Here is a 26584-nt window from a genome sequence, read left to right as displayed (position 1 = left end):
ACCTTCTGCACAAGACAGATAACCTGGCACAGACGCAAGCAAGCCTCTTTCCTGATGGTGACCCTTTCCCCAGTGCGGATATCAGTTCATCCTAACGTGCCCAAGCTCTCCAGGGTTGTGGGTCCCTGAAGGGCTTGAACATCAGCCTCTATTCAGCCAGCCTCTGCTGGGGACCCTGGGAGAGGCAGTCAGGCAGAGATGGACTCTGGGCAAGCAGCCGGAGAGAGAAGCTGCATGCCAACAGCATTAACCGGGGGGTCTGGCAGGAGATTCTGGTCCTCACCAGCTCATGCGCACTGCGAGGCAAGGCGCCTGTGCTAGAAGACAGTACACGGGGGGTGGTGGTGCTGCTCTGTGATGAGAGGTGAGCTGGCAGGGACAAGGTGGAGACAAAGGTTAGCACTGAGAGTGAAATTCTGGGAGTTGGGCTAGGGAACTCATGGAATGGAGTTTAAGGGGGATGTGGGAGCAGCAATGAGAGTGATGGACTGGGGAGGAAGAAAAGGGGGTTTCAGAAGAGGTGGACTGGTGAGAGGGGAGCTATCCCTATCAGATAGGAACAAGCTAGTCCTAAACACAGACTCACACACACACACACACACACACGCAGGGACAGCGCTGTTAGGTCTGGCCCAGGCGTTTGGCTCTGCTGGGGACTTCCTCTCTGACATCATCCCCACAGGGCAGAGGCCTCCTAACACGCTAATTCTGCCCAAGAACCACTCTGATTCTGATATCCATGAACTTATCTAAACCTTTCTGGAAGCAATTCCAGCCTGTATCACTTCTAGGGGAAATGATTTTCAAAGTTTATTCCCTGCTGAGTGCAGCAGGATTTCTGGTTATTGGTTTTAAACTTCCCTCTCCTGAGTTTTGGTGGGGGCCAGGAGTGGGGAGGGGTTCATTCTGTGAGGCTGGGATTTAGTGAAGGAGCCGTGTTCCCTTCTCTATGCCCTTTCTGATTTCATAGATTTCTACCATATTCCCTCTTAGCCTCTCTCTGTACAGTGAAGTTGTCCCAGGTGGGCTAGAATGACTTTATATGACAGTTTCCTTCTCATCACAACTCTCTGGATAACATCCACTCACAGCTGCACTGAACTTTACAGTTACCTACACATTGTCATCTGAGTGAGATCTCAGTCTCTGCCTCTCTGTGAAGCAGGTCCCCAGGGATCATTACCTCCATTTCACAGATGTACAAACTGAGGGTCAAGGAAGGGAAATGAATTACCCAGACCATGTGAGTCTGTAATAAAACCCAGGTTTCCCCAATCTTGGGCTGGTGCTCCCCTAAGGAGACATGACCACAAGCATGCCAGAGTGTTGGATGCAGGTATACCGCACTTGTGTGTTGGGAGGAGAATATTTTTGGCTCACTTCAAACTCCCTTCCCAACCATGCCCAGCCTTCGATTGCCCTTCTGGGTCCCTCTTTAGGGAAGAAGCTCCAAACACCCTCCCCGAGACACCATCCACATCACTTCTCCCGAACTGCAACTTGCTGGCCATTCTCTGCCCAGCCCATTGCCTGTCAAGATAAGAGTTTCCTAAAGCGTATCCCTCACCAGCCTGGCATTTTACTACCACCCAGGAGAGTTTAGATTTAACTGCAAACTTGGTGATTTCACTATACACATTCTCTTCTAGATCTTTTATTTAAATGTTAAAAAAATAAAAATAAAAACGATAAGCTCCAATTCTTGGCCGAGCTCACATCTTACACTTCTCTAGCCAGAAGACTGTTTATTCATTCAGACCTTTTGTTTCCTTTCTTTGTCAGCTCCTTATCAATGATAAAACAGTTGCTACAAATTCCAGATGAATCCATTTCTAAGACATACTTATACATGGAACCCACACCCCAGAACACTTAGGATACACCCAGAGGACACACACACACACACACACACACACAGAGACATACACCCTTTATCAAGGCACCTATTTATATTGGTGCTGGTGCCTCTACGCCCATGCTCAGGCACACAAGTGTCTGTCTACCCCCCACCCCTGCCACACTTCCCTCCACACTCACTCACACACCTGCATGTTGAGGAGGAACTTGGCGCTGCTCTTTGAGGAATCCAGTGATTTCATATGTTTGACAGGAGGGAAGGGGATGGAGCCAGGCAGGGAAATGCCAGCACATGAGAGAAATGGATCAGAGGCTCTGGAGCATCTGGAACTGTTGGGAGGGGATCAGGGAATTTCCTGAAATTTGGACCAGGGTGGTTAGAGAATCCTGGATGAGGACCTCTCTCAGGCATGGGCAGGGCGCCCAGCTGCCTCCACCTGGGGGGCATTCATGTGAGTCTCATACGCTGAGCACACACCAGACCAGGCAGGCAGCCTCTGTTCACATTTAGAAGAGCAGGTGGCCCTAAGCCCCCAGGGGCTGGCCTTGTGGGGCAGTCATCCCTGCTTTCCAAGCATGCAGTGAGGTCACCTCCACCCACGAGCACATACTTCCTGGGTCACATCAATACTGATGTCTACCTCCAGGTGTACAAGCCAGCCCCTGGCCAGAGGCCCCATTCCCAGGCTCATGTGATGCATGAGAACATCCGTCACACCACCAAGCCACCCTGAGACCACCTCTCTCCCTGGCCATGCTGCCTGCTGAGTGCAGGGGTTGCCCACAGTGCCAGGCGGGGACCTGGAACTATCCAATGTTTTCATGAGAAGCAGCTGCCGCCCGAAATCCCAAACGGGCGATGACTTCCAGCCTAGACGGTCATATGAGCACCAACCAGGGCCCAGAGCACTGCCATCGACCTCTCACACTCCATTCTGTCTTGGGGCTGCCACCTGGCACAGGGTGGGCCCAGCCTGCCAGCCACTCTGGCTCAGCTACAGGAATGGAGCACAGCGAGGCTGGCCCGCACCGGAGCCCTCACAGCGCTCATGTGGCTCCTCAGAGAACTGGCAGAGACGAGGGAGAGACACCGGCAAATTGAATTGTCATTAGGGAACCATCTCCCAGCACCTGGGGACAGCTTCTCCCCGGGAAGGCAGGGTGGCGGAGCTCAGACTCCTGCAGGGGCGCAGGCAGAGGGTGAGAGGGAGGGTGGGAGGCACTTACACCGCGGGATAGATAGTTCTCTGAGCAAGCAGGGCCCTGCTCCCTTCTGCATCTGTTCTGCTGCTTGGGAGTTCTGAAATCAGATCTCCCTTGCTCTCTTTTTCGTCCTCTCCTGGCATTTTTCTTCCCCTCAGGGTCCTCAGAGGAGAAGACTCCATAGAACGATCTTTAAATGAATGGCCCCTCCCGGGCCCTGGGGAATATATTAGAGTTCTGAAGTGTTGGCCAAAATGGGGGAAGTAATCCAGGGAAGACAGGGAGACGTATAGGGCAGGCCAGGCTGCTAATGCCAACGATGTATCTTGGCAGGGCTGGGGAGCCGTGGGCACTTCTCATAGGCAGATAGGACAGGGCCTGAGAGGAGGAGGGAGGAAGGGGGACCCGTCTCATCTCCTTCTTTGTTCTCCTCCGCACTCCTGAAAACATGCAATTATTTCATTTCTTCATTTGTTCACTGGCTCGTTGCCCGTCTCCTCCACTAGAACATCAGCTCTGGGAGCGTGTGTGTACCGCTCCGTACTACTTCCTGGCATACTCAGGGTCCAGCTCAGACCCATCCCCACCCCCCAGTAGAGATGGTGCTCAACAATTATTTGTTGAAGACATGAGTTGAGAAGTGAACAAATGAGTGAGTGAGTGAATGAATGAATGAGCAAATCCACCCAGGGCAGACTCACAGCCTGCACCTGAGCCCATCCAGAGACAAAGCCAGGTCCCTGAGGTCGCTCAGAGAAGCCCCACCCAAGTCCCCAGCAATGGCCTGAAGATTCTCTCAAGTTGAGCTCCTCCCTACTCAGACTTGGCCCCAGCCCCAGATGTGTCCACTGCTCCCTGGGCTTTAGCCAATTACCCATGTCCTGGAGGCGGGAGCAGCCACTGCTTGTGCTGGCCCCGTGCTTGGCACCAGGCAGGGAAGATCTAAAAAAGCATGAGTCTCCACAGAGGCCAGTCCCGTGCAGACCCTTGACGCTCCTCTCACTCCTCCTCTGTCCAAGTCATGACAAGCCCTGCCTGTTCACCTTCACCACGGCTGGAACTGTCTCTGCACAGTTGGGGTGCAGGCCTCGTCAGCCCTCATCTGGATCATTTTGGTACTGAGCTTTGCTCCCTCACCCATCGATCTGCCACTGGGCCACCATGGTCCTTCTAAAACCCAGATCTGATCACATGGCTTTCTGGATTTAAAATCTTCAGCAGCTTCCCCACTATCTCTGGAATGGCTTGAAACTCCTTGATGTGGCATTAAGGGCCTTGCATAATGTGGACTCAACTTCTCTTCACAGCCTTAACTTCCACCGCTATTACCGTGGAAACAGCAAGGACTGCAGCTAATGGGTCCAAGCTCTCACCATGCACCCTGCCCTGAGCCGCGCACGTGGCTTATTTGATCCTCTCATGCTATAGGATAGGCGATGGCTGTCCCCATTGTACAGATGAGGAAAGTGAGGTGTAACTAAAGCAGCGAAGTGATTTGCTCCAGGTTGAACAGCAATAACAAGAATTATTATTAGAGCTAAAATGTTTGGGGCATGAACTCTATTCCTGGCACTGTTCCAAACATTCCACAGCTGTTACTCCATGTAGTCTTCGGACCAGCCCTCTGAAATCAGACTGCCAGCCAAACGCTTGACTTGTCCATGCTTTGGTTTCCATGTCTGTAAAATGGGGAGCATGATGACAGCACCTCCTCAAAGCTCTGTCGTGAAGCTTCAATGAGAGAATGTGTGAAAGAGCTTAGCACAAAACAGGCTGGTTCCTGAGCGGGGGTGTGCCATGATGGGCTTTGGGAAGATGCAGGCACAGCAGTGGGGCTGGGTTGGTTGAGGGCAGGACAGGTGAGGACCTCTGCCAGGAGGTGGCATTCAGGCTCTGAGAGGTATTGGGGGGCAGAGGAGGAGGAGACAGGTGTGAGGTTACAGGGCTTGTGGGGAGGGCTGGCTCTGGGCAGTGCAGAAGTCCAAGATGGCAGCCAGGGCGCTGATCCTGTGTGGCTGGAGGATGGGGGGCCACAGCAGAGCAGGGTCGTGGGGAGAGGGCCTATTTAGGGAGACAGGCCCACCCACGTGCCAGCCCCAGCCCAAGACCGGCATGGCTTCTATGGAGTGGAAAGAGGGCCCGATCCAAGGTTCACCCTGCAGGGGACGCAGCCTCTAGGACACTCCTTGGTATGTGCTGTCTTGAGCGCTCCTGGGCTCTGAGGCAAGGACCCCTGCTGTGTCGCAGTAGAAGGTGATGGACAATGCCCCCTGGCATTGGAGACCTGGCCCCAGGGACGGGGAGAGGGGCCCGGGGGGCTCCATACCAGCTGCCTGGAGTTGCCGGCTGCAGTCGCATAAATCGCACCCTGGCCCAAGCTGGCAGTCCATTAACATGAAAGATTTTATCGCACTTTACAACCTCCCTGTCTTGTACGGCGACAGCAGGTAATTAAAACAATAATTGTTTTCTGATGTTGCTTCTGCTGAACGATAAAAGCTTCATTTTCCTTTTGCTGGGGTAGGTGGGGGAGGGGTCTGATCTGGGGGTGCAGGGTTGGGGTGCAGGGCCACAGAAGTTTGGGAGGCGCAGAAGGGTGACGCAGGGCCTCCTGTGTGACCCCCATGGAGCGAGGCCTGAAGGAGCCTGATTTCCAATCGGCCAAGCTCTGAGCATGTCCTGTCACACACACATGCCACTGCACACCATACGTGTCCCCTGCAGGCCCGTCCTTCATGCCCAGACCTCAGCTGCCTTGGAGAGGGCCACCCTGCTTGGGAGCCCCCTGGAGGGAAGGAGAGGGTCCCTGGCTAAGAAGGCTGGCAGCGGCTGGGTCCTGGAGGAGCCGGTCTGTCCAGCGCCCTAGGGAACCCTCAATGGCTCCCATCCACTCAGAGAGGCAGGTACGGATAGGCTCTAAAGAGTGGGAGTGATGAGGAAGAGTGCGGGGGTCAGAGGCTTGTGAGTACCAGCCCTAGTGCTAATGAACTTGTACTTCCCAGGTGCCTGGAAGCCTGGTACAGCAGAGGTGGCTTGCCTGAGAGGGCTGGTGTCCCTCAAGTCCCAGAGAGAGCTTGACTCAAGGATAACAGGATTCACGGTACAGCGAGGGGTCTTCTGTGCCCCCTGAACAATCATCTATCCTCCCCACTCCCATCCATCCACACACCCACCTACCCGTCCACCCACCCATTTACCCACTCATCCATCCAGCTACCCATCTATCCACTCTCCCGCCTGTCTGCCCATCTATGCAACAAATCCTGAGCTTCTACTTACTGCCAGGTATTGTTCTGGGCTCAGGGGACACAGTGAGCAGTGAGCAGGCCACAGCCCCTCAAGAACCTTATGTCCTAATGTGGAGGGAAGTAGAAAATAAGTACACAAGTCAATAAAGAAGGTCATCTCTGATGCTGATAAGTGCCACAAAGAAGCTAAGACAGAGTGACAGGCTGCTACTTGAGGTTATGGGGGAGTCTCCACCTCTTGGTCCTGAGACTTGCCCACTCTTTGCCACCTGCAGCCTCATGCCCAGGAAGCCCGAGGTGGGCACGGGTGCGTGAGGGATGGTGACCGCTGTGATCTCTGCGCATGCTGGTTACCTACAAATGACATCACACCTGGGGGCTCCTCTACCCCCTCCACAGCCCCCTAGGCCTGCAGTAAATCATCCTGATGCTTTAAAACAAATACTTCTTAATCACTAAAAATTGAAATGATTTCATGTGAAAATGTTAATGTATTCGGAATCACAGCCGCGCATTGCGTCTGACAAATTAGCACCCAGCCCGCCGCATTGTTTGTAGCTACATTTATCCTGGTGACGAGACACACACACAAAACGGAGCAGAGGGGCGGCGAGGGCAGTTCCTGGCTGGGGGCGTGTGCGGAGGAAGAAGGGAGGGGTTGAGGGGAACAGAGTTCCAGAGGGCAGAAAGAGGCCTGACCTTTCCCTGACAGCCAGCCTGACCCACTGCAGGGCCACGTGCCCCCAGCTGCCCCTGTGCCCCCAACCTGCCCTTTGATGCCAATCCTGGGCCATGTAACCCACACCAGGCAGGGCTGGCTGGCCTGCTGGTGGCCTCCACATGAACTCAGGCACTAGCAAAGCTGGAGCACCAAGAGAGGAAAAAAACAATTTTTGCAAGAATTTAATGATTTCAAAAATAAGCATGAGGATGTGGAAAACTGGAACCCTCACACATTGCTGGTGGGAACATAAAATGGTGCAGTTGCCGAGGAAAACAGTCTGGTGATTTCTCAAGAAATTAGACCTAGAATTACCATATCACCCAGCAATTCCACTCCTGGGTAACAAACACTTGCACACAAATGTTCAGAGCAGCATTATTTACAATAGCCCCAACACTGGAAACAACCAATTGTCCATCAACCGATGATAACGGATAAACCAAATGTGGTCTACCCATACAACAGAACATTACTTGGCCATAAAAAGGAACGAAGCACTGATATGTGCTACAACATGGATGGACCTCGAAAACATGCTAAGTCAGAGAAGCCAGACGCTAAAGGTCACACACTGTATGATTCCATTCACATGAAATACCCAGAATAGAAAAATCCGTAGTGACAGAAAGCAGGCTGGTGTTTGCCAGGGGCTGGGGAGAGGCGGGGGATTGGGGAGTGACAGCTAATGGGGTCTCCTTTGGGGCTGATGAAAGTGCTTTGGAACTAGATAGAGGTGATGGTTGCACAACATTGTGAACGTGCTAAATGCCACTAAATTGTGCACTTTAAAATGGTTAATTTTAGGGTATATGAATTTCACCTCAATTATATATATAATAACATACTTGAGAAGGGTGTGAATCTCAGCTGCATTGGACTCCCCTAGCTCATTTTACAGGGTCATACCTGATACTGGGAGGAGGTGGGGACAACAGGCACTGAGACTGCAGGCTGGTGCTGAAGGGGCCTGTCTTGGCTTCTCCCCACACCCTCCCTTCTCCCCGCCCTCAGCCCGCCCCTTTCCATTCTAAGGCCTCAGGACCAGCGCCATGACAGCCCAGGCCCTGGTCATCCTCTCCATTTCTCAAATGAGGCAGAGGAGTGTGTCTGGTCTGGGGCCACCCTCTGAACTCAGTGCAGGCCTGGGACCCAGGGCTCCTGACCCCCAGTCCAGGGTGACATGCAACCACCCCAGGCCTGGGCTCTCCTGCGTAATACCCACACCTCTGAGCCACCTTCCTCACCCCTGTGGATCCTATCGGATCTGCCTTCAGAGGGACTTCTAATCACTCAGCTCCTCTGACTGTGCCTTTCAGGAAGCTGAGGGGCACATAGCATACATGAACACAGAGACAAATCACGCTTTCTCTCCACCCAACTCTACACTTCCCTGCGCCCAGACCACGGTGGACCTCCACGAACCATGCTCCTTCCCACCCCCAGGCTGCTGCCCCCACGGCTGGCTCCTTCCTGTCATATGGGTCTCAGCTCACATGGCACCTCCTCAGAGAGGCCTGACCATCCAGGCTAACGTGCCAGCCAACACGCCTGCATCTGCTCACCATGGGTCACAGGTCACGCGTCCCTCTCTGCCTGCCTTCCAAGTCGTGAAGAGCATTCCTCATTATCTGAATCTGTCTGCTTGTTTACGGTCATCTCCCCCCACCAGAATGTGAGTTCCTCAAGGGTGGGGACGGTGCTGGCCTTGCTCACTGTGTATCCGCAGTGCCTAATGCAGGGCCGGGCACACAGTAGGTCCTCATCAATGCTTATTTAATGACTGATGTGTCCCCATCTTCACTCGGCTTTCTCCCCCAGTCCATCCTTTTGGCTTCCCTCAAAAGCTCACTGGGGACCTGGGCCTTCTGCCCCACCGCCTTGCACAGACCTGTGCTCAGAGGGGCTGGGCCTGGGACCTGGCCTGCAGTGGCTGCCGTTTGACTCGGGAAGTCACTTCCCCTCTGAGGCTGCCTGCAGAGAGCTGTGTGCAAGGGCTTTGCAAGCGCCGAGCAATCACACCTGTCCTGCCCCTGCTCCCTTTGTGCGGGCTCCTGCTCTGAAGCCCTCAAGGATCCCTTTCTGGCTCTAATATCTTTCCCTCACAGCACTTCAAATTCCGAGTGGCCCCTACGCCCTGCCCACTCGCTTCATCCCCGACCTCTGAGACTGGTTTCATGCTGCCGAGCACAGGCTCTCAGGTGGCAATTCCTGGTCCCGTCCCAGCACGTGCACCCTCCAGGCCTTGTCGGCGGGGCCCTTCCCTGCAGCCCTCCCGTGGCTGCCTCCCTGTCCTTCTCAAAACTTCAAACTCCTCCCCAGGCTCCCAGGCTCTCTCTTTGGCCTCCTTCTGGCTTCCTCGGAATCACTCCCCAAATCCTCCTTTTCCATCCCGGCCGCAGCCATCCCCCAGTCACCCCTTAAAACGGGACTTGAGCTCACAGTGCCCATGACCAGCTCCTTCTGAATGGGCCTCTCATCTCTACTTCCCGCCCTCCCTGCCCCTCAAAGTGCCAGTCCCAGGTTTCCAGTAAGCTTTCAGACTTTCCACCTGACTAGCTGTTGCCTCCTCAACTGAACAGGTGAAATCTAAGGCCCCAAATGCAGTCTCTAGAGCCGGAAGGGAGGGGAGAAAAGGCTTCCATACAAGTTCTCAGTGTTGTGCTGGGGTTAGAATGCAGCCTCAGTGTGCCTGGGCAGTGGGGGCGTATGGGAGACGGGTGTACGCCTGCCAAGGTGGCAGCCAGGTCCCAGCCCCTACCTGCCCAGGAAAACAGGCTCTCAGTGCCCAGATCTAACTTTTCAAGGGAAGCCCCAAATCTGGACTTTTACGTGAACTCTCTATTGTCTAGAATGTTCTGTCTGCCACCTGGGGGTTGCATGCCCTGCACACTGCCACCCAGCCACCTCTGGGTGGGTGCTTTACCCATATCGTCATATCTTCCTCCTGAGATCCTGCGCCAGGCCCCGTTCAGGTGCAGGGCACTGAAACCCAACCAAACTGGCATAAGCCTAAAGCGGGATGTTCTTGGCTCAAGTGCCGGGAAGGCTAGGGGACAGCCCACAGGATTGAGAGAAAAGCTGCGGGCTCCTGAGTCTCCAGGGCCTCGGGGCCACCAGACATCTCCCCCTTCTGCTTGTCTCTGTGTGTTGGCCTCACTCCCCTCTGCAGCCTGGCTCTCTCCATACAAGGGGGAAATGGCTGCCACTGGCCCAACATCTCTGCCTGCATCTTCATAGCTGCCAACCCCAGGGGCAGAGAGGGCAACTCCTCCACCTCCAGGTGGTAAAAGCCATGGGAAGGATCCTGATTTGCTCAGCCCAGGTCACGTGGCCACCCTGGACCAATCACTGTGCCTAGGATCTCCACTAGGATTTGCCAGCCTGGTCAGGTGTTTTCTAGGGGCAGGATGGGGCCCCATGATTAACCACATGGTATTGGAGAGGACGTCACCTAAGGAAGAGTGCTGTGCTGGTGAGAACGTGTGTTGAGTAGTCAAAGCAACAAGCACTAAAGAAACTACATAATCCCACGAGATGGGAGCCCTCCAGATAGCCCAGTTCCCAGTGGGTAAGAAACTTCTCAAGGCCAACCAGTAAGAGTGGGGCTGAGAGTGGAGCCGAAGTCATTTCCAAAGCTCCATCCTTTCCCCTTTACCATGGAGCCTCACCAAGGCCACCTGCCACCAGTCCACAGTCTCCCTGACAGGTCCTGACAGGGTCTGTTTCAATAGCCCCACAGACAGGGAGCTCCCTGCCTGCCAAGGCCACCGGTGTCACTGCTTGTTAGGAAGGTCTTTCTCAGCCTCCGGTATCTCTGACCTGCTGGTCCTGACCCTACCCTCTAAGGCTACACAGAACAAAGCAAATCCACTTTCCCCGCCTGCCTTCGGTGCCTTGAATTACATAGGACAGCCCCATCGTCACACTGACCTTTTGAGAACTTCTCCCCTAGGACATGACTTTGCCTGTCCCTTGGTTACCCACTGAACCTGACCACCCTTGTTACATTCCCTTTGCTTCACTTGACCAGAGCCAGTTTCTGCTACTTGTGGCCAAAGTGCCTGACTGATGTCCACACCCTAGGTAGGGCCTGGCAGGGTGAAGCCCCCTGGGTGAAGCGCACAGCTCTTGGAGCCCTGTTGCTCTTTAAGCTTCTTCCCCGCTGACGCTCCCCGTCCATTTTCTGTTTCTGACATCACTTCCCCAGGCTTGAAAGCTCTGAATCATGTTTGCCTCTTTCCCGTCCCTCGCCCCCCACATGCAACATCCAGACGCTCCTCCCTTCAAATGTCTCCCACATCCATCTCTCTGACTCCATCCCCGCTGCCTGCTCCCTGAGAAGGGAGGCCTCGTCATTTCTTGCCTGGATGACCGCTGCAGCCTCCTGCCTGCTCTCCTTGCCTCCAGCCTCTCCCTGCTCTCATCCATCCTCCACGCGCTGCCAGATTAATCTTCCTTAAATACCGCTCACTGCCTGTCACTCCCCAGCTCAACGATGTAGCCAGCGCTGTCGCTCACTGGTCCCCCACAGGCACTGTCTGCTTCAGCCGGGCTGCGCCTCCCAGCTCCCCTGTACACACGCTGTCACCAGGGAATGCCTGTGTGCTCTTCCCCTTCCCTTCACTGTCTGGCCAATGCCACCACATGCTAAGGTGCTAGGCAGAGTCCCTCTCCTCCTCTGGCCTTGGGACACCCAGAGTTGGGAGTAGAAGAAGAGGCGTGGCCAGGGACCAGCCCTGAAGCCACGATCCAGTCTGCAGGTCAGCAGATGGATTGTCCTTGCCTGGCCTGTCTGGGCTCTTGAATGTTGCTGTGACCCCTGTCACCTCTCTACTCTGCATGTCCTGGGAACCCACCCCAGCTTCCAGGCTGTCAGGAGTCATACCTGGTCAAGTCCTGTGGATGAGTCATCTTTCACTACATCAACCTTCCTTCTCAAGCCCTCTCATGAATGCTCATCACCCCAGCATGAGCACCTTCCCGAGATTCTAGATCTGCAGGGTCCTGCCTTGATGCTCGCTGCCAGTGCTGTCAACCAAGAACCCTGCTCCCCCCACCACTTCAGGGGGTGTCACAGAGGGAGGCCAAGAGTGAGCGTCCACACAGCATCTGCAGCAGTCCCATTTATGGAGCGTTCACCCTGGGTTTGGCATTGGGCTAAGTGTTCCACACAGAGTAACTCATTTAATCCTCACAATCTTACGAGGTAGGAGCCTTTCATTATCCAGATTTTCTGGATGAGGAAATCGAGGCACAGAGAGCTGAAATCACCTGTCTTAGGGCACCCAGCTTAGGATTCTAACTGTTCCAGGGCCCCAACTCTTAACCACAATCCTCTAGTGCCTGACTGCCCACCCCATAGCTCACCAAAGAGCTGGGGAGGTCAGTGGGTCCTGCAGGGAGAGGCCTAAGGAGACTTTGTCACTCCCTTCCTGTGACCACTTCTTCAGAGGGCTGGGGTGACCAGGGAACAGCGATGTGCTGCAGCCGGCTCATCCTGGCTTAGGAGAGCCTGTTGTTAAAATTTCTGGAATTTTGCAAGCTGGTCAACATCACACTGGTAGCTTGAAATAGGCCATCGTGGGAGTATTTACACCATGGAAATCGGCAAATCTGTCCTGCAGCTCTCCCAGAGAGCCAACTGTTAAAACATTTACCAGCACATCACTGCTGGGGAGGGGACGCTGACCACCCTCAGAAGGGCGTCCTAGCCTATGGGTGCCAGGCTTCAGGCAACTCACACTAAAGACAAGCTCCCCAATGGAGCCAGGAGCCTTAAAAGAAAGGGGTCTTGAGAGGATCGGGTGGGTCTCAAAGATGGACCTCTGGCTGTGTGATCCCAAAAGATCTGGAGGAGAAAGGACTCTCAAAAATTGTCAGGACAGCTGCAAGACATCTAGGTAGGCTCATATTCTAACCAGACATGCCCAACATGGAAAGATGGCCCCAAACCAAGGACAAAGCCACCGATGAGAGGCATGGACTGGAGAACCATGCAGGGAAGGGTAAGCTCAGGTCCAGCTGAAGCTTGTGGGAAATGCCAAAGTAACATGGGGCAGGAGGGGCTTGGAGGAGGAGGACCAGGAAAGGGTGGGCCTTCTGACTGGTTGGGGGCGCAGGTACTGGAAAGCTGGCCTCCCCACCCCACCATGTTACACCTGAGAATACTGAAGTGGAGAGGCAGGACAAACACTAGTAAGAAAGCACTGAAGGCCAGGCGAGATCAGGACAGGCCGAGTGTTTGTTGCGAATGAGTTCAGGTCTCTTGGTCCTAATAAATTACACCTCAGGTCCTGGCACAGGGACCTGCTGAACCCTGCTGCTGACCTCTGAGAAAGGAGGGGGAGCAGTCTTGGGGCAGGAGATGTGTGAGCTGTGGCCTAATTTTCAAAAAAGGAAGAAAGTTGTATTTGGTGAATGCATCAGTTAAGTTCTTTGAGTGCAAGCAACAGAAAATGATTCTCACAAATTTAAGCAAAAAGGGGGAAGTACTGGCGAGAAATTGGGTTGCTGAGAGAAGGGAAAAGAGGCTTAAAAAGCAAGCTCTGAAGCAGGAAAGGAACCAGGATAGGGAAATTACTAACCTGTCACACTTGGGCCCTGCTGCCAAGATGAAGGGGCCTGTCGAACACTGACTAAGGCTATACCAGGGGAGAGGTCAGGGAGTTCTGATGGGACTGGGAATGGAAGCTGGACAGATGCAAAACCCAACAAATGTCCACTGGAAAAAACAGAACCTGGTGAACCCGATGCAGACCCCAGGAACGATTCTGGTATTGCTTCTCAGTCAGCTGCAGATGACCAAGGGGAGCAGGGACACCGAGAGACATGCTAGGACCCCCAAGGACCTGTCACACCAGACCAGCTTCCCTTATCATAAGGTTACTGTTCTGATAGGTCAGGGCCGGACTGGAAACGGTGTGTCTGGATTTAATATCTCAAGATCAGCAAATGGAGATGTATGAACCAGGTGACAGCACATTTAAGGGAAGGCAAAACCTTCTGAATGGCCAGCACTGTTTTCTTTTGTTTTATTTTTGGCTGCATTGGGTCTTCACTGCTGCACATGGGCTTTCTCTGGTTGCAGCGAGCGGGGGCTGCTCTTCGTTGTGGTGCACGGGCTTCTCATTGCGGTGGCTTCTCTTGTTGAGGAGCTCGGCTCTAGGCGCGCGGGCTTCAGTAGCTGTGGCACTCCTCGGGCTCAGTATTGTGGCTCGTGGGCTCTAGAGCGCAGGCTCAGTAGTTGTGGCGCATGGGCTTAGTTGCTCCACAGCATGTGGGATCTTCCCGGACCAGGGCTCGAAACTGTGTCCCCTGTATTGGCAGGCGGATTCTTTTTTTTTTTTTTTTTTTAATTTTATTTATTTATTTATTTATTTATGGCTGTGTTGGGTCTTAGTTCCTGTGCGAGGGCTTTCTCCAGTTGTGGCAAGTGGGGGCCACTCTTCATCGCAGTGCGCGGGCCTCTCATTATCGTGGCCTCTCTTGTTGCGGAGCACCGGCTCCAGATGCGCAGGCTCAGTAACTGTGGCTCACGGGCCCAGCTGCTCCACGGCATGTGTGATCTCCCGGGACCAGGGCTCGAACCCGTGTCCCCTGCATTGGCAGGCGGATTCTTAACCACTGCGCCACCAGGGAAGCCCCGGCAGGCAGATTCTTAACCACTGCACCACCAAGGAAGTCTGGCCAGCATTGTTTTCTAACACAGCCGATCAATTGGCTAATGTTGATCCAGACGTGGGTCTTTACCTTTCAGCCTCAGGCTGTGTCCTTGGTGCTAGTCAGCATTTTTATTAAATACTTGGGTAAAATGTACTGATGACATACTGGTTAAATCTGAGGATCATGTGCCCATCCCTTCTCCATGAACAAGAAAGCTGTAAGTGGTGGCAAACAGCCTGGGTAACAGGACAGTGACATAGGTGGCTTGGGCCCAGCTAACCTGTACAACCATAACCCCTGGCTGTGGGGACTGGCTCAGACAGCACTTGAATTGGACCAATGAGGAAAGACCAGGACATTTGTTGGATGGCTAAGGGAAGAGAGATTCTCTCTTTCCCCCTGGATTGGGCCTGCAAGGATGTAGCCCTGGTAACTCTGGCAGCTACCTTGGTATTGTGAGGGGAAAGGCTGTTGGAAAGTGGCACCAACACCCCCCATCCCCTGCCAGAGCAGAGATGAGGGATGTATCCTGGTCACACTGTTCTCCCTGGATCCAACCATGCCTGAAGCCAGAGCTACCCCTGGCCTTTCAGTTACGCATGGCACTAAATCTCCTTTTTTTTTTTTTTTTTTTTTTTTGCTTAAGCCAGTTTGGGTTGGGTTTTCCAATATTTGCAACAGACACACTTAGTATGCTATGCTAGTCCACACCAGGGCACTGTGTCACAGTGGGATGCCCTCCTGGGACTGACATCCAGAGGCAGCTAACAAAGATGTTGGGGATAGAGAAGGGGGCTTGCAACCTGCTACATGAGGAACACCTGAGTGGATGGGAGGTGCCTGGCCTGGCAAAGGGCAGATAGGGCCCTGTCTTAAATAACTGAAAAGAGAAAAGCTACCCTTGTGTGGCCCCAGAAGGAAAAGTCAAGAACTATCTGGGGGAGCTTACTGGGGAGGATTCCACCTCCCATAAGAAAGTTGCTCTGAACAGCCCGAGCCACCTGAAGATGTGTGGCCCTGGAAAAGTTGGAAAGCAGACCCCCGGGGGTTTTATAATCAAAATCCTGTGGCCTGGACATCCCAGCCCAGGATTAGAAAGTACCTGCACCCTGGTGGCGGGGTGGTGTGAAGAGGCAGGATACAGGGGGGAAATGGGCTCTGGGAGATGAGGGGATTAGCCCAAGATCAGGCCGAGGAGCAAGGTCCCCTGACTCTCTCCAGTGGGCTTTCAAGTCCATGGGACACCAGACAAGGTCCTGACAGTAAATGGACACATGGGGCTTGGTTCTGCTCCCCGCTGGTGTGGGTGGGGGAGGTGAGGCTGAGCAGTAACAAGGTCCCAGCTCTGCCACTTCTCTGAGCCTCAGTGTCCTCATCGAATAAATGGGACTAACCTCACCTACCTCCTGGGTTGTCCTGAGGTTCTGATCAGATGATGCAGGTAGCGCCCAGCACCGGCCACGGTTCCTACCATCACCAAGGTAATTAAGAATATAAGGTACGACAGTTTCAGCCACCGAAGCCTCCTCCTTTCCCCGCCGCAGGCTTCAATCCTCTTAGCAGAGGAGAATGAGTTTGGATGTCAAAGACCTGGGTTGGAACCCCAGGCTTGCTCACAATGCCCATGCGGGACCTCGGGAAGCCATGCCCTCCCATATCTGTAAAATGGGACGGACCACAGCGGCGCACTGGAAGCCTACAGAAGGTGCCCCAGAAATCTCCTCCTTTCCGCCGCGAGCTCAGCCTGGGAGTCGGAACCGCTACACACACCAGACCGCCAGAGGGGCCCACCGCCCAGCCACGTCTCCGGGATCTGAGGGAAGGCGGCGCCAGTGGGGGCTGCAGCCGGGCGGGCGCGGGAACCGAAGAGCGGCGGAGGCCGCCGAGCCGCCGTGCCCGGAGGCTGGACGCCTGCTCCCCCCGCGGCAGCCGAGCACTCAGCCAGCAACTTGTTAACAGGCCCCGAACAAAGAGCCGCTAATCCAGCGGGCGGCCGCGGGCGGGCTGGCGGGCGGAGGGATCCTGCCCCTCTCCCGCGCTGCCGCCGAGTTTACTGCGCGCTCATTACCCGGCGCCGGGCGGGGGCGGGGCCGCGGGCCAGGACGCGCAGCGCCCCTTTTCCTTGGACGGCCCCGAGGCGCGCCCCTCCCCAGAGCCCCGGCGGGCGGGCGCAGCGGCTAATTGCTAATCCCCTGGGCTCGGGCACCTGCCGCCCCACGACTGCTCACGTGCTCTGCAGCTCGCCCGCAGGAGGCTTGCCTCTAGCCCGCGACCCCCACCCGCCAAGCTACCCGGACAACGTGGTGGGGGATGTTTTGGGGAGAGGGGAAGGCTCCGGTCACGCCTGTCACGCCGGGACCATAAGGAATCACTCCTACCTGCCAGTGCCTGGCATCCTTTTTTTTTTTTTCTTTTTTTGTTGGTGGGGGGGGGCGCGAGAAGGGCTGGAAAGATGCAGATACGGGAAAAGGCAGAAGCCCCTCAACTCCATCTGGTCTCTGCTCCAATAAGGAGGGGGTAGGGTCTAAATCGGGGTGTACCTCCCTGCAGGCTCTGAGCTGGACACGCTGGGGTGGGGCAGGGGGAGTCCCACCTGCCACCCTGGCTGGGGAGGTATACTGCAGAGGTGGGATACAGGGACCAGAGCTCCCTCTCCAAGGATCAATCTAGACTGACTCCCCCTCCCCAAACGTCAGCCATGTATTTGCCTTGAGCTCAAGGTGACCCTGAGCCTTCTAGAGGGACACAGCTCTGACACCCAGGCGTGGGGAGGGGCCTGAATTTGGGAGACTCACCCATCAGGGCACTGGCCCTTGGTGCTCTCACCATGGCCCACTCATAGGTGGGGAGTTCAGGGTCCCCTCCCCCATCTAAGCGGGACCTAAAATTTGCCCTTTGTGGCCTACTCTGGGGAGCAGCTGCCACTTAGGCCTCTCCTGATGGCTATGAATCTCCCTGTCTCCATCTCAAACAGGGCTGGGATGGCGCAGCCAACAACCACACCTGCAGAGCAGGAGGGGCAGGGGACTTCTATATGCCCTGCCCCTGGGTGTCAAAGCAGGCAGAGAAAAGACACAAGGCCTGTCCGCCATCCCCAAATGGAGACCTCCCCTCAGGCCTCTGCCCTTTTGCCTGGACCCCTAGCTGCACCCTCTCCCACAAAGAGGGCACCAAGGACTCCCCCACTCCCCATAGGAGAGGATGGAACAGTGCCCTCTGCCATATCCCTCACCAGCAATTGCTAACATTTATTGAGTGCCTACTGTGTGCCAAGATTGACATGCCATCAGTCTGCCTAATCCACACATCAACACTGTGAGTTAGGTCCTCTTATGACTATTTTAGAGACAAGGAAATAAAGAAGTACAGGGAGGAGCTGGATCCACAGCCAGGACGAGGGTGAGGCAGGGGGTGCCAAGGGTACAAAATGTAAGGAGGCACTCACTCTCAGGGGCTGACCCTGTACTAGCACGACTTAAAGTTTGCGCCCTAGGCCCCTCCCTTGCCTCACCCTAGTCGGAGCCCTGGTCCAAACCCTGACCCCAGAGCCTGCCAACTCAACCATCCTACCACCTCCACGTGCCTGGGGTTCTGGCTCACAGGGGACCAAAGACTGCCTGCGGCATCTGACATCAGTCCCTGGGAAGAGGGTGGGCCTTAGGCACTGGCACTCTGACCTTCTGGGGGTCCTGAAAAGGCCTGTTTTTGCCACTGAGGGAGTTCACCAGCTAAAGCATGACCCTGCTTCCTTGCCTGGGCGCTGGGACTCACAACTCCCACCTCTGTCTCACAGTCACCTTCGGCCCTGCTGCAACAGCCACATAGCTCCAAGGCAACCCAGGCAGCTGCTGCCAGTGTGGTTGGTGGCTTTGGCAGGTGTTGGGCAGGTGTGAACAGTTCCTGGGGGAACCTGCTGCTGAGCGCACAGTCCACCCCAGGCTCACAGGGCAGCCTCTCTGGGCACAGCCCCCAGTAGTCATCAAGCCCAACCCTTTAGTATACAAAGAGGAAAAACAGCCCAGAGAGGTTAAGTGATTTGTCCAAGATCACACAGCAATCAAACAGCAGAGCCCGAACCAGAATTGATTCCACCCAGGGCCCCTACCCCTGCTTTGCTGCCATGTTCTGTGTGTGAGAGCTGATCATCAGCACACAGTTCCAGGACAAGCTGAGCCCAAATCATCATGTTCACAGAACCCCCAAACAAAGCTCTTTGCACACTGCAGCAACCGGTGTCTGAATCAGGCCCTGCAGGGGGTGATGTGTGTACAGATGGGGGTGAGTAGGGGGCTTCTTCCAACTAGAAGCAATGATTCCTCCTGAGGGCTCCTGCCCGGGGCTGGAGCAACAAGAGGTGAAGCAGCTTATACAGAGACCATCTTCTCTCCTATATATGAGCTTGGGGACTGATGCATCTTAAGACCCCACCCTGTCCTAACTCATGTCCCTTCAAGAGCCAGGGAAAATGGAGGAAGGAGGCAAACGCGTGCCTGCTCCATGTCGGGGTCCACCCTGGGTGCTCTGTGTTGCCCATCAACTCGTAACTATAACCTCAGGAAGCAGACGTGACCCCATTCTACAAAGGTGGAAACAGGCTGGGGAGTAAAAGTTACTCATCCTAGGTCAGGTGGCTTAGACTGAAACTGGGCCTGTCTGCCTCTTAAGCCCTGCCCTTTCTACTAGACCTGACAGGAGGAGGGGGCCAAGGTTCCCCAGAAGGCAGGAGGACACTTCAATGCCACTCTCATGGGAGCAGACAAGAGGAACGGAGGGCTGAGCCAGCAGAATTGACTGCAGGAAGCTGGGCGTCCATCTGGGTGGTGAGGATGGCCGGGGCCCAGGGGCTGGGCTCCGCTGGGGCTGAGCCTCAGGAACTAGCAGCCCTGCGTAGGTGCCCACAGAGCCGCCGGTCTTGGTGTCAACTCCAGCCCTGAGGATGGGGGTGGGGCCCGAGGAAGGGCCACACAGACAGACTGTCAGGGTCAGGATGGGTAATGCCACAGCTGGGTGCCCCTCAGCCCTACCTTCCAGGGGCTTCAGTCTGCAGGTCTGGGGGCCAGAATGACATTATTTGCACGAGAAGACACCCACCTGGGAACATCTATGCCTGGGAGGGCTGGGGGTGGGCAGGGAGGTTCCTATTCCACATACATGGGCAAAACTGTGTGAGGGACTCACAGACACACAGGCTCCCGTGAGCTGGTTTGCCATCTGTGTGGGGGGCATCAGCTAGCTGGTCCCCGCCCTGAACAGGAGCCATCTCCAGCCTCCCTGGAGCAGGGCAGTCTGTGTACAGGCACAAGGATGAGGAGGGATGAGGAGGGCTGCGGAGGGGACAGAGCAAACTTCTCTCCCCCTCCCCAGCCGCAGCAGCCCTCCCTGCCTAGCCAGAGAACCCGAACTCAAGCAGAGGAAATAAAGAGAAAAAATAAGCACTTGACTGGCTGTGACTTGGAGCACGCTGGGGGCTGAGAACCGGGTCGCAGTGCCGTAGACAGTGGCAATATTTGTGGGAAGCACTGGCGTGAATGAGGAGGTGGCTTGGGCCAGATGCCTCTGGCAGCTGCCCCAGGCCCCACGTGCCTCCCCAGGGCTGAAGAATCAGTACCTCTGTCCTGTAGCCCACTCAGAGCTCATCAGTGTGCCGTGGCCCCTGCATGGGTCTTAGGAGGAGCTGGGGAGGCCTCTTGGAGGGGGCTGGATTGAAGCTGGGTGCTGAGATAAGCAGAACAGTGGGGACTGGAGGCAGCAGGGGGGCTTAGCCTGGATCTGGACAGAGCTGAGGATGTTGGGGTATAGGATGGGGAGCGTGGCTGGCTGGCTGAGGGGCACCAGGTTCTGCAAGGCAAGGGAAGTACAGTGTGTGGAAGCAAGAGCTTGTCTGGGGGTGTGGATGCCCAGCCCACCGTCAGTCAGAGCCAGGGAGGACGCCCAACCTGCCAACACATCAGCCCAGGGATGTGTGGTGATGCAGGTGTTTCCCTAAGGGCTTCTGGGCTCAGGGTTCAGACTTTACCTGCTGGCACTGGGGCGCCACAGAAGGCTTTCTAGTGGGTTCTAGCCTGGGTACCAGGGGGCATTAGTCTAAGTGGAGGAGGCACAGGAGGGGGATGAGTGGCGGGTGGCCACTGCACTGGTCCAGGTGAGAAAGGTGAGGAAGAAAGGGCTGGGGGAGGAGGGGACAAAGGAGGAGAGGGACATGAGCACCGTCACAAGTAGGGCTGAGCTGGAGGACTTGGTGACAGATTAGACATGAAGCGTGAAGGAGAAGATTAGAGCCAAGAGAGACTCTAAGGTTTCCAGCCCCAGGCTGGGGGAAAAGGGGGAGGGGGGACGGCAGGGCCCCTGGGAGGAGGAGACTGCAAGAGAGGGTTGGCCTGGAATGAGCAGGTCTGGGTACGTTCATGAGACAGTGCGCACGTGTGCACGCCTGTGTGTGTGTGTGTGTGTGTGTGTGTGTGTGTGTATACATGTGTCTCTGGTGGCAGCCAAGCCCAGCATTGGGGCCTTTACCTGGAACAGTCCTCCAGCCCTGGCTGAGGGCAGCTTCTGCCTCTGAGACTTCATGGCTTGAGTCTGCAGCTCTGGGGCCCAGAGCAGCACAAGGCAGGAGGAAGGGGTATAAGACAGGGGGTCCTGGCCCCTGGCTGAGGCCAAAGTTGGCTGCTCAGGAACCAGGAACCAGGCCAGGCAGTGCCTCTTGGCTGGGGGGTCCGGTACCTGGATCAATGCCAATCCCAGGCTCCTAAGGGAAGCCCCTCCCAGCACAGGCAAGGAGAGGCAGGCGGGCCAGTCAGAGGGCCAGCCCTCTTCTGGGATGCCTGGGGGGGACCCCAAAGAGCAGACCCCCATCCCAAGGCAAGGTGAGTGAGAGCAGTGTATCTCTTAGCCTTGAAGAATTAAGACACCCTCCCAGCAACCAATTGCTCCAGCCTGGGGGTGGGGGGTGGAAAGAGTGGTCCAGAATCAGCCCTGAAGGTGGGGGAGGGGACTGAGGAAGCGGCCACCGGCACAGACTGTTGGGGTCAGGATGGGCAATGCCACGACTCAGTGATGCCCCTCAGCCCCACCTTCCAGGAGATCCAGCTCCCCGTGGGCCCCGCCCTCTCAGGAGCGCAGAGATCTGAGACAGGGAAACACAGGTGTGTGCAGCTCACAGGGGCGGGGAGGCAGGTGCCAGCTGTGTGACTGGGCATGAATGGGAAAAGCCTGTGAGACACGTGGGTCCCTGTGTGCGCGGGCACAGAGAGGGCCCACCCAGGTAAGTGTGCTGAAGGGACAGGCTTTTGTGTGATATCAGGAGACAGAGGGTGGGCACTTGGCCTGGAGAGCAGGAGGCTTCAGAAGTGCTGGCCCCCGGCGCCCCCTGCCGCCTGGCCAGCCGTCCCTCCCTCAGCCACTCACAGACACATTTCACTGGTTGCTGTTGCCAAGGAGCTAAATGGGTGGTGTGGGAGGAGCTGGGGTCAGCACAGGGCCAGCCTGCTGGGCACATGTGCCCGGAGCCTGTGGGGGCCAGCAGTAAGGGGCCCCAGATGACAAGAAGGGCCCCATGCCCTTCAGCAGCCCCTCACATGGGCCTGAGAGTTGATGCCCAGAGGCAGGCTCTGCTCCAGGGCAGCCCCGTGGCACGGGTGCCCACCGGCCAGCTCCCTGGGCAACCTTGCACGAGGCCCCAAAAGGTGCCTCGAGACCCAGGGATGCGGTTCCCCCACTCTACAGCCTCCCAAGGAATCCACGCAGCACCCCCGGGGCTGTGGCACCCTGACTCACCAGTACCCATCACCGTCTCATCTACACACCCTCACCTGTGCCACTGCTCACAACCGTCACACACGTGCGGTAGGCCTACCGTCACACACGCTCATCTGGCCACACGCATACCAAGGCTGCACACACTGCCAACCCCCGTCATCGCCAGGGCACACATGGCAACCCATGGCCCTCACACGTGCTCACGTGGGCAACATGCAGATATGACCACACAGCCCTCTCGCATGCATCTGACTCAGTAAACATGTCCTGGCCTCTACTGGGTATCTAGCAACACCTCCCTTGTGTGTGGAGCTCGAACACCCCCAGCTCACCACGGTCAGTGGTGCAACCCGTACCCCTAAGCGATGCACACACTCCTAACACACACGTGTGTGCAATATGAAGACGCACCCAGTGGCAGTGCAGCCTCCCAGCTCAATCCGGATGAGGAGGGGAGGTCATGGGGCAGAGGGGTTTGGTAAAGTGAGGATTTGGTGGGGGGATGATGGGGTGATGGAAAGGGAGAGAGAGTGGATGGGATGAGGTGGAGGGAGGACTGAGAGGGGCAGGATGCAGAGGGTGGCCAGGCAGTGGTGGATGCAGGATGCACTATGCAGAAACCCTTTAAGGAAACAGCCATCAGCCTCAATCATCAGGCTGGTTTCTGAGCTTTCACTCATTCATCTCCAGTCAGTCTGGCTTCCCATCTCAGGAAACCCAATGCTCCCTTCTGACACACCTGGGATTAACAATGGCCTGGCCAGGCTCAGCGGCACCCCCCCAGGGTCTCAGGGCAGCAAGAATCAAGAATTGCTAGGGCAAACTCCATGCCCCCTTGATCACACGAAGGACACCCTCCCCCGCCCCCCGCCATACACATAGACACTCAGCTCTGCTAAGTGCATGGGGGTCGGGCACAGACCAGGAGGCCCCCAAAAACTCAGCCTAGATGGAAGCTCAGGGAGAGCAAACAAAGGATGCAGGGGGACTCCCCCCACCCCCAGGAGGTGGGCTGAAGGCTGAGTTATGGGGCAGGAGAGTGTGGCCAAAGGGACACGAAGGGAGGGAGAGTGTTGTTCAGAGAAAGGGAGGGGAGGACGCGGTAGTAGATCCACAGCATACACCTCTGGCCCCCACACACCAGGAAGGCCAAGAGCCACAGCGCGGGCCAGGGGCCCTGGCGCTCTGATTGTGCCGGCTACAGGGGCTGGGGGGCTAGTGTATGCGCCTCCACGCCTGGGTGTGTGCGTGTGCGAGCGTGTGTGGCGAGGACAGAGGAGGACACTGTGTTCCGGACGTGGGCAGAGGCCAGGTGCCAAGCTGGGAATTGAGTAGCTGTTTGGGGCAGATGCTGCCGGGAAGAGGTATCTTAACCCCATTCCTCAATTTCCTGGGCACTTGGGATGTGGTCAAAACCCTCTCATCTGCTAACCGGCAAAGTCAGACTCCCCGGGGCGTTGATCTAAACCCCCGACCCCGCTCTGGGGCCGGGCAACCAGCAAACTTCCCCCGCCTGCAGGCGTGGGGCGTCTACACTCGCCAGCCCCACGCGCTGACAGCTGCTCCTGTACTTGGCAGAACCCAGGCTTCCGGGCAAGCGCGCGGGGAAGCTGCGCAGCAGCAAGAGGCGGCCCCCGCGTCCCGCCTCGCAAAGTTTGGCCCCCGGGGGCTCCCGACCCGGTCAGGCAGCGCGGGTCAGGGACCCCCAGAGCAGCTAGCGTTCGCGCGCACGGTCCCCCGCAAGCCTCCCCAGAGCGCGCGCGTGACTCACCCGAGCCGCGGAGCCAGGCGGCGAGGACTATGCCCAGGAACGCTGGCCACAGGCCGGACCGGACGGCCATGGCCGCGGGCGGGCAGGCGGGTGGGCGGGCTGGGCGCGGGGCCCCGCGGACGAGAGGGCGCCTTTCAGCGCCTCAGCCCAGAGCCCCAGCCCCGGGCACCCCCGGGGCCCATGCCAGCGGTCTGCGCTGCCTCCGGGCGGCCGGCTGCGGGGCGCACGCGGCGCGTGGCTCCCCTGGGCACCGGGAGCGCAGCAATGCAGCCGGGGCGGAGCGCAGCGCCAGCCGCGCCGCGCACCGAGCCAGCCGCCGCGCGGAGCCCGCAGCCGGGGAGCCGGCCGGCGGGCGCCGCAAAATCCGGACTGGAGCGCCGGAGCGGGGAGTCAGCAGGGCGGGGAGGGGGAAGGAAGGAGGGGCCCCGCCACCCCGCGCCGCGCAAGCGGGCCACCCTCCAGCTCCGGGGATCCCTCCAGGCGATGCCCGAGGCTCCCCCGGGGAGGGGCTGGGGTGGTGGGCGGGGAGGCCTCCCACCGCCCTACGCGATCTCCAGGGACCAGCCAGGAGTCTGAAACCCGGAGCGGATCGGTTCTCCGGATCCGGGCTCTCCCGGGCCCGCCAGCCTGCGCACAGGTGGCCCGGGAGGGGCTCAGGGCTGCGGCGACCCCGGCCCGGCGCCAGGCTGCAGACAGAGGCCCGGGGCAGGGGTGCCCGGGGTAGGTTCCGCTGCAGTTCTCTACCCCCAGCCCACCCCAGTCCCCGCCTCCCGGCCGCGCTCCGAGGCTGTCAGCGTGCCGCGGTACGCCACCCAGCCCGTAGCTTGGATAGAAGACTGCGGGAGAGCTCCCGGGCCCTGGCCCGCTAGCAGAGGTACGCGGGTAGGCTAGACTAGGCGCCACCCGCAGTCCCAGCCACGTAGCCTGGTGGACCTTAGAGTGACCCCAGGTCTCTCTAACCCCACGGCACCGTTCACCTAAGGAAAACAATCCTAGGACGCAGCGCAACCGACAGGGCGCGCGGTGTTTGCGCCCGGAGTGCGCACCGCGCCGGAGACGTGGGCATGAAGGAACCAACTGGGCTTTGGGAGCTAGAGACATCTAGTAGGGTAGGGTCTAGGAGCCTCCGCCTTCTAGCTCTGTGACCTTGGGCAAGTCATGTTGTCTCCCGGAGCCTCCAGCAACGACCGCTGCAGGAGCCTCCTGTTCCCCACCCCCCATTCCCTAATCTGGTTAAAATAAACAGAGGGTTGCCTTGAAGGAGAAAAGAAATGACAAACACGCACCATGTGCACGGGGAGAGTGGTTAGAAAAAGAAAGGTTCCTACTCTGGGTCGGCAGAAAAATGAGAAGGGTGAGGGCACGGTCGCAAACTAAAATGTCTACAGGGGCCAGTCGATAATATAAATTGATGCTGCATGCTGGGCGATATAAGAAGGGTCTTCGCTTCCACAAAGAGATATGAGCTCTCCTATATTTCTTGAAACACGAGGCCCTCTCTCGGTCTGTCTTTTGTTTCCCACTTTTGATAGAGAAGGGTTGTGAGAAATGTTTTGCTTTCCTCTTACCTCTACTGTGAAAAACACCTGCCAATGTCCAGATACATATCTATAGATGCTGGGCTTCAGTGCCAAGGAGGCAATGGCAGCGCTGGGGACTGGGCACAGGGTCCCATCTCCTGGCACAGCTGGCTCTTCTCCAGGTGCCAGCTTGGGGGTGGGGGTGAGGTGGGGCCCAGTAGGGCCACATCTTCCAAGTTTTCAATAGAAGCCATTGTATCAGTATATGAAATTTTCTGATTTAAAAATTTTAACTAAAAAAAAAATTTTTTTTAAATTAACTTCCTGTGAGCCCAGATGAAGATGTCCACAAATATCCACCAGCTCTGGGTTTTGAACTCTGCTTTGGGGATTGCTTGTGCATAGACAGTGTCAAGGGGCCCTGGTCTACCCAACAAGAGAGTGTGTGTGTGTTTGTGTGTGTGTGTGCGTGCGTGCACGCGTGCGTGTATGTGTGTGTTGGGGGGAGCAGTGTACCTAGGCTGCTCCCTCTGACATTATGCCCCACCCCACTCCCAGGGAAGAGGTGGGTGAGAGAGGTGAAACAGTAGCAGGACCTGCCTTTGGGGCCTCCAATATGGGGGAGACGATTAGGAACTGGGATTTGGGCACTGGAGGGAAGTAGTTGAGGGTGAAAGACTGGGAATGGGGCTGGGGTATAAGATGATATCATAATGGTGTGTCCTGGACTCTGCTGCCTGCCTACATTTATAATTTGGTTTGATACTCACAGGAAATCCTGTTAAATAAACATTGTTATCTCCATTTTATCAGTGAGGTAACTGAGGCTTGGGGAAGGAAAGTA

General features: G+C 56.6%; 1 protein-coding gene across 1 annotated transcript in view; it reads right to left on the bottom strand.

The window, feature by feature from the left end:
* The window catches only part of UNC5A (unc-5 netrin receptor A), a 61616-nt gene extending 37326 nt beyond the window's left edge, over positions 1-24290 (bottom strand). The window contains exon 1 of the mRNA XM_068534650.1: positions 24221-24290. Coding sequence (XP_068390751.1) covers positions 24221-24290 — 70 coding nt within the window. The remainder of the gene's footprint in view (positions 1-24220) is intronic.
* Positions 24291-26584: the final 2294 nt, after the last annotated feature.

Source organism: Eschrichtius robustus, chromosome 2 (genome assembly GCF_028021215.1).
Source record: "Eschrichtius robustus isolate mEscRob2 chromosome 2, mEscRob2.pri, whole genome shotgun sequence".
Classification (NCBI taxonomy): domain Eukaryota; kingdom Metazoa; phylum Chordata; class Mammalia; order Artiodactyla; family Eschrichtiidae; genus Eschrichtius; species Eschrichtius robustus.
Note: the sequence above shows the minus strand (reverse complement) of the source record. Positions and strands in the feature narration are given on the sequence as shown.